This window comes from Mustelus asterias, chromosome 23 (genome assembly GCF_964213995.1).
Source record: "Mustelus asterias chromosome 23, sMusAst1.hap1.1, whole genome shotgun sequence".
Lineage (NCBI taxonomy): Eukaryota > Metazoa > Chordata > Chondrichthyes > Carcharhiniformes > Triakidae > Mustelus > Mustelus asterias.
In genome coordinates this window covers 49,796,702-49,804,968 of record NC_135823.1, presented here as the reverse complement: position 1 = coordinate 49,804,968, position 8,267 = coordinate 49,796,702, and the positions used below count along the sequence as shown (strand labels likewise).

Genomic DNA, 8,267 nt, shown 5'->3' with positions numbered 1-8,267 from the left:
GCATCTTTTAATTTTACACAATCTGACTCCCCAAGAAAAGTAAGCACAATGAAGGTGACTGGAGCTGCTGAATAGGTTACGTTCATTTACAGCTCCATAGGTACACGAACAGCGGATGAAGTTGCATTTGTATAAATTGGAGGACAACTCTGGACAAACACATTAGCCTGAATATTGCAAAAAAATAGGTCAGGTTTAAGCAGTGAAGTGATTAAAAGGATATGTCACAATCTCTTTCTCCTCATATACAAATAATTTAATAAAGATAATTTTTTAGTTCAGCTTAGTCAACTTAAAAAAATTGCACCCAGTAAGGTTTAGACATGTGGTAATATTGTTTGAAAGCATAAAGCTGGGGTCAGTTGCTACGGAATTTTAAAAAGCGCAAAGAATGAGGTAACTGAGGACTTTCAACTGTACTGACCTTAAAGTGACAGCAACTTGGACACTGACCTTCACATAATAGTGTTTCCAGTAATCTAAACTCTCCAGAGCTGCATATACATTAAACTGCATCAGCCAACAAAAATGGGAAGGGGGATTTCTTCTAAGTATCACTGAACAAAAAACATAATATTTGGCTTTAATATCCAGCAGGAATAAATTTCCATATTTGTTTTATACAGAATAGAAAGCAACTTTGATCTATAGGCTTCATAACATGATGACCCTGGTCAGACTGGCACTCCACTGGGCTTCAAGCCCCGAATCAAATCCATTTGGTATTACTTTAGTTTTAGTAGTGTAACGTGTGTGGTATCCACCCCCACCCATCCCACTCCACCCCACTCAATTTTTGAATGGTTCACCACCTTTGAGATGTTGCAATAGTTTATTCTTAACCAGTGAGGCCTGCCCCACCTGCATTGACCTAATTACCTCCAGCCTAACACTGAGTCTCTTTCTAAAGAGTGAAAGAAATGAGAGAGGTTGGGTTCAAACGCCTGTTGCTAATATGAAACAGTGAAAGGTATAGTGTTAATGGAGGGGACACGGTAGGGTGGGTCTTGATGCCTCTGCCGCGAAGCAGTCCCCTCAGGTTGTTCGTTTCCCAGAACAGCCCCATCCTCATCCAGATAAAGCAGCAGTTTGTTCACAACGTTCCGAGACGGCATGGGGGTTGGTGGAGGAAAAACTCTTCTTTGTCTCCAAAGTGCATAGTGATATGAACTAATCCATCCTCGGTCGTGGGAGTTGCTCTAAGCAGTCCCCAGCTGACAAATGCAACTCAACTTTTGATAATTGGGTTTGTGTGCTGAAACACTGAGCAGGCTTTTGTCTGTTTCTTCAGCCAGGTAAGCAGACCTTCCCTGCAAACAGGAGTCCCACGATTGTAAAGAAGATGGACAAGACAAATAACACATACGATGACCCAACCTGGGTATTGTTGGGTAACTTGTACGGTTGCCCTCCAACTTCATTGATGTAAAATCCAATCGGGAATATTAGGGCTGCCATACAGAATAAGATCACTGTCGACAAAGAGAGAGAGAGAAAATTAGTACATATTAGCTGTACATTGAGACCACATAATTCTTCAGATTTCCACAAACATTTCATTTTGATAGTTCAATTTTATTTGCTTGTAACTTGAGTGTTAAATAGTTATACAAAGATGTTTCTTGGCCAAAGTGTAATGGAAATGAGATACAACACAATGCATGTTCCTCCAATCACAGCTCAATGTACCCATTTATACCTCATACAAATATGTCTCACATCCGAACGCGTCCTGAACCCAGGCTTTTCCTCAAAACTCTATGGTAACATTTAATCATTTATGTTTCAGTGTGCAAAATAACTTATTTTTAAAATATTCTGAATGTGACTGACTCTTAACTCCCTCTGAATTGGCCTAGGAAGTCACTCATTTGCATCAAACTGCTAAAAGTCTGAAAGGAATGAAATCGGATGGGCCATAAGGCATCGATCTAGGCACTGGAAATGACAATGGCAACCCAAACCTGTCAACCTTGCAACTCCTCTTTACTAATATCTGGGAACATGTGAGAAAATTGGGAGAGCAATCTCACAGTCAAGGAACAGCCTGATGGAACCTTACAGCCAATGTCCCAGACACCTCCAACACTGTCAGCCGATGTCCCAGACACCTCCAACACTGTCAGCCGATGTCCCAGACACCTCCAACACTGTCAGCCAATGTCCCAGACACCTCCAACACTGTCAGCCAATGTCCCAGGCACCTCCAACACTGTCAGCCGATGTCCCAGACACCTCCAACACTGTCAGCCAATGTCCCAGGCACCTCCAACACTGTCAGCCAATGTCCCAGACACCTCCAACACTGTCAGCCGATGTCCCAGACACCTCCAACACTGTCAGCCGATGTCCCAGACACCTCCAACACTGTCAGCCGATGTCCCAGACACCTCCAACATTGTCAGCCAATGTCCCAGACACCTCCAATACTATGCTTCTATCTCTGGAATCTCTTGTTCCATTGGTAGGTCAGACCCATCAGAGGTGGCAGCACAACGTTATGTAGTTGGGAAGGAGTTGCCCTAAGTTCTCAACATTGACCCCAGATCCCGTGAAATCTAATGGCATGAGGTCAAATGCAGGCAAGGAAACTTGATTATCTCCGATTGCTCTCCCTTAGCTGATGAATCAGGGAAGAAACACTGATGGGGGCAAGGGCAGAGAATGTACTTTGGGTGGGGACTTCAATACTCACCATTGGGAGTGGCTCGGTAGCAACACTACTGACCGAGCTGGCTGAGTCCTGAAGGACATATCTGCCACAATGCACCTGCAGCAGGTGGTGAAGGAACCACCTAGAGGGAAAAACCTATGGCATTTTGTCCTCACCAATCTACCAGTTGCAGGTGCATCTGTCATATAGGAATATAGCACTTGGGAGTAGGAATAGGCCATTCAGCCCTTTTTATTATCTTCACATTGAGGGCACATTGTGGGTGTGTGTTACCCCATGCTAAGTGGGACATCTAGAGCAGACCTAGCAACTCAAAAATTGGCCTCCATGAAGTGCCGTGGGCCATCAGCAGCAGAACTGCATTCAACCATAATCTTCAACCTCACAGCCCAGCATATTCCTCATTCCACCATTACCACCAAGCCAGGGATCAACCCTGCAGGTGAGCATGCGATGCACACCCAAAAATGAGATGTCGACCCGACGAAGCTATGACACAGGACTACTTGTGTGCCAAACAGTGGAAGCAGCATTCAATAGACAGAGCTAAGTATTGCTGAAAAGGACATTCTGTCAAAACCTTGCATCTCGCACTCATCAGAACAATTGCAAGACCTTGTGATGTGCACAAGGCAAAAAGGTTCAACAAAATGTTTTTTTCAGCAATACTCAAGCTCTTTATCAACACCTGACTATTTGTAGACAGAGCTAAGCAATCCCACAACCAATGGATCACTTTAAAGCTCTGCAGGCCTGCCACATCCATTTGGGAATGCTAATGGATAATTAAACAACTAACCGGAGGAGAAGGCTCCACGAATACCCCATCCTCAATGATGGGGGAGCCCAGCACATCAGTTCAAAAGGGAAGGCTGAAGTCTGGGCAACCATATTCTTGATGTGGAGATGCCGGCGTTGGACTGGGGTAAGCACAGTAAGTGAGACTTCTTACCAACCATATTCCGCCAGAAGTGCTGAGTGGATGATCTATCCCGGGCTGCTTTTAAGTTCCCCATGTGATATCAAGAAATGACCAATGGTCACTGGATACTACAAAGGCTAATGGCCTTGATAACATTCCTGCTCCAACATTAGTGCTCCAGACTAGCCCCACAACTAGCCAAGCTGTTCCAGTACAGCTAAAACACTGCCATCTACCCAACAATGTGGAAAATTATCCAAGTATGCGCTGTCCACAAAAATCAGGACAAACGCAATCTGGCCAATTACCACCCAACAAGCCAATTCTCAATCATCAGAAAACTGATGGAAGATGTTGGTGACAACAGCACTATCAAGTGGCATTTATACAGCAAAAACATGCTCAATAGTGCTCAATTTGGGTTTTGCTAGGGCCACTTAGTTCCAGACCTCAATGCGACATTGGTCCAAACATGGGCAAAAGAGCTGAATTCCAGAGGTGAGAGTAACTGCCCTTGACTTCAACACAGCATCTGCCTGAGTGTGGCATCAAGGGGCTGCAGCACAATCTGGAGTCAATGGGAATCAAGGCGAAAGACTCCACTGCTCAGGAGTCATACCTAGCACAAAGGAATATGGTTGTGGTTGTTGGAGACTAATCATCTTAGTCCTAGGACATTGCTGCAGGAGATCCTCAGAGTAGTGCGCTAGGCCCAATCATCTTCGGCTGCTTCATTAATGACCTTTCCTCCATCATAAGGTCAGACGTTTGCTGATTATTGCACAATATTCAGATACTGAAGCAGTCTGGGTCCATATGCAGCAAGACCTGAACAATATCCAGGCTTGGGTTGACGAGTAGCAAGTTACACTTGCACGACATCAGCTTTGATTGTATTAAATGGCAGAGCAGGCTCGAAGGGCTGAATGGCCTCCTCCTGTTCCTACTCATCATACCCAATGCTGCTTTTTCACAACTTGGTTTAATTGGGTATGTGAGCATGTAAAACAAATTCACACCACAGGTCAACTGTCTGCAAATATCTCCCATTGCTCGTCTGCTTAACAGAGTTAGAATTTAAGACAGCAAGATTGGAACGGAAAATATTTCCTCCCCCCTTTATAATTAAATATTCATTACGAAAGGAGAGATGCACAGACAACATTTTATTTTGACATAGCAACAAGGTAAATTGAACTGATCCTTTTCTGCTGTCAAGGCAACACATTTACTTGTGGGGGAATGATCGCGTGTTAAAGCTCACTGCAACACTGAGGCTCTGAATTCTTGTCTACACAACAAATTCTGCTCAACCCAATTCAAACGGGATGCATTTGAAGTCAGCTATGATTATGCATTTAAAAGGGTGCAGTCAGAACACACATGCCACACAGATGTTGCTCTCTCAATATGAGCCTCTCGTTTTAAAATGCATTTAATCTAATAAAACGGGAGGACTGAATCCAAGCTCACCAGCAATGCTGTAGTTGCTCCAGTTACTATAGAAACCTCTCTGATGATACTATGACAGCAGATCTGGCCAACCCAGATACCAAAGACAGCTGCATACATGCCGCAAATGACAGAAAAGCTTCACAGGTCAGTCCAGGCTCACCACCAGAGCCCTCCTGCCCAAAATCACCCACGCCAGCCGTTTATCAAAGCAATGGGACAGGGTGTCACCTCACTCTTGTACACATCACAGATACTTTTCTGCCTTGCCGCCGACTCTGTATCCACTGTTGGTAGCCGCATAAAGACCACCCTATAAACTGCGCATTCTTTGATCCTGCACTCGGTATTTTCCAGAGAGTTTGCTGGTTTTACTCTGTGTGACATTACTTCAGGGTATTGGTATTACAAGTAGGAAGTTTAAGATTTTGTAGACATGGGGAGAGCACACTTTTTATAGGAGGTTGGCACCAACCATGGCAACTCAATTACTTTCAAAACATGCAATTTCTGACACTATACACATCGGAAAATAATTGCGAATATCGTAAAAAAAAACAAAATCTTAAAGGCAAAAGCCCAGTAAATTCCAAAAACACAACAAACCGTTCAGCTCGTTAGAATAAAAGACAAAACGATACTTCAGGTGAACAAAGGATCTCCAACAACAACATCAATCTGCCTGGTAGCTTTCAGTTACTGTTGGATAAGAATCTCTGCATTTACTGCTGCCTGACCTGCTGAACATCTCCAGCATTATCTGCTTTTAAGGTTTACAATTTTGTCTTTGCAGAATCGCAGCCTTTGTTATTCTTGTCCATGGGGCGCTTTCTCATTATCGATTCCGTTGCACTGAGGCCAGTGCAGGCAAGAGAACACTTCGAGGCAATGTACCTCGATTTAGATCAATAATGCCGAACTTGGGTGACTGTCTGTGTGGAGTTTGCACGGTCTCCGTGGATTTCCTCCAGGTGCTCCGGTTTCCTCCCACACTCCAAAAGATATGTGGGCTAGGTTGATTGGCCATGTTAAATCGTCCTGTGTCAGGGGGATTAGCAGGGTAAATATGGGGGGTTGTGGGTGTAGGGCCTGGGTGGCATTGTTGTCGGTTAAGGCTCGATGGGCCAAATGGCCTCCCTCTGCATTGTAGGGATTCTATAATTCTAGGGTCTGATCCCAAGACTACAAGGGTAATCCTCATAAATTATTGAAATTTTACAACTGTAAACTTAAACGTGGCACAGTGGTCAGCACTGCTGCCTCATAGCACCAGGGACCTTGGTTTAATTCCCGGCTTGGGTCACTGTCTGTGCAGAGTCTGCACGTTCTCCCCGTGTCTGCTGGGTTTCCTCTGGGTGCTCCGGTTTCCTCCCACAGTCCAAAAGACATGCTGATTAGGTGCATTGGCTATGCTAAATTCTCCCTCGTTGCACCTGAACAGACACCTGAGTGTGGCACTGGGGGATTTTCACAGTAATTTCATTGCAGTGTTAACGTAAACCTACTTGTGACACTAATAAATAATCTAAACTAGTGAATCGTGGTGATTGGTTTCTTCTGCAAAAGCCTTCAAAGGTAATAGATGCAGGATCTAAATGGCAGACAGAACACAGTTATTAAACAACAATATCTCTTCAATCTCCTCCAGCCCAATAACTCTTGAGATCTTTGTACTCCTCCTAATCTGGTCTCTTGCACAACCCCGATTTTAATTGCTCCGCCATTGGCTATTGTGCCTTCAGATGCTGAGTCCCTAAGCTCTGGAATTCCCTCCCTAAACAACTTCTCCTCTCTACCTGTCTTTCCTCCTTTAAGACACTTTTTGATCTTCCTGAGTATCTCATGTGTTTGTTTTATATTCCTGTGAAGCACCTTGGGAGATATTACATGAAAGGCACCCTTTAAATGCAAGTTGTTGTTCAGCCTGAGCAGGTAGCCAACAAAGTCTGAGACTGTAGATGTGAGTGAGAGCCAAACAAAATGCCTTCCAGTTTTATTTATGTTCAACTGCAAGAAATTTCAGCTCATCATGACAGGATGGTGTCAGGCAGACAGCGCAACACGAGTTATAGAACTAATGACAGCGACAGAGAAACAGGGTGGTGGGGTAATTGGAAGATCACTGGCACACGTGGATGTTGTCACAAAATATCAGAAGGATGATGAATTAGGAGGGATTCAAAAAAGTGCCTTCCTTGATAAAAATTGAAAATCAAAATACTGAAGATGCTGGAAATCTGAAGTAAAACAGCAGATACTGGAAATCTTCAGCAGGAATGACAGTATCTGTGTGGGGAGAAGCAGAGTTAATATTTCTTGTCTGTGTTCTTTTGTCAGAACTGGGAAAAGTTAGAAATGTAACAGACTACAGAGGAAGGGAGAAGGGTTGGAGGTAGGACAAAAGGGAACATAGAACATAGAACATTACAGCGCAGAACAGGCCCTTCGGCCCACGATGTTGCACCGACCAGTTAAAAAAAAACTGTGACCCTCCAACCTAAACCAATTTCTTTTCGTCCATGAACCTATCTACGGATCTCTTAAACGCCCCCAAACTAGGCGCATTTACTACTGATGCTGGCAGGGCATTCCAATCCCTCACCACCCTCTGGGTAAAGAACCTACCCCTGACATCGGTTCTATAACTACCCCCCCTCAATTTAAAGCCATGCCCCCTCGTGCTGGATTTCTCCATCAGAGGAAAAAGGCTATCACTATCCACCCTATCTAAACCTCTAATCATCTTATATGTTTCAATAAGATCCCCTCTTAGCCGCCGCCTTTCCAGCGAAAACAATCCCAAATCCCTCAGCCTCTCCTCATAGGATCTCCCCTCCATACCAGGCAACATCCTGGTAAACCTCCTCTGCACCCTCTCCAAAGCCTCCACATCCTTCCTGTAATGTGGGGACCAGAACTGCACACAGTACTCCAAGTGCGGCCGCACCAGAGTTGTGTACAGTTGCAACATAACGCCACGACTCCTAAATTCAATCCCCCTACCAATAAACGCCAAGACACCATATGCCTTCTTAACAACCCTATCTACTTGATTCCCAACCTTCAGGGATCTATGCACACATACACCTAGATCCCTCTGCTCCTCCACACTACTCAAAGTTCTCCCGTTAGCCCTATACTCAACACATCTGTTATTCCTACCAAAGTGAATTACCTCACACTTCTCCGCATTAAACTCCATCCGCCACCTCTCGGCCC

At 44.5% G+C, this 8,267-nt stretch overlaps 1 protein-coding gene across 1 annotated transcript in view; it reads right to left on the bottom strand.

Annotated features, from left to right (window-relative positions):
• Positions 1–567: 567 nt before the first annotated feature.
• The window catches only part of LOC144510752 (uncharacterized protein C16orf52 homolog B), a 96,868-nt gene continuing 89,168 nt past the window's right edge, over positions 568–8,267 (bottom strand). Inside the window, exon 3 of the mRNA XM_078240558.1 lies at positions 568–1,472. Coding sequence (XP_078096684.1) covers positions 1,288–1,472 — 185 coding nt within the window. The 3' untranslated portion in view covers positions 568–1,287. The remainder of the gene's footprint in view (positions 1,473–8,267) is intronic.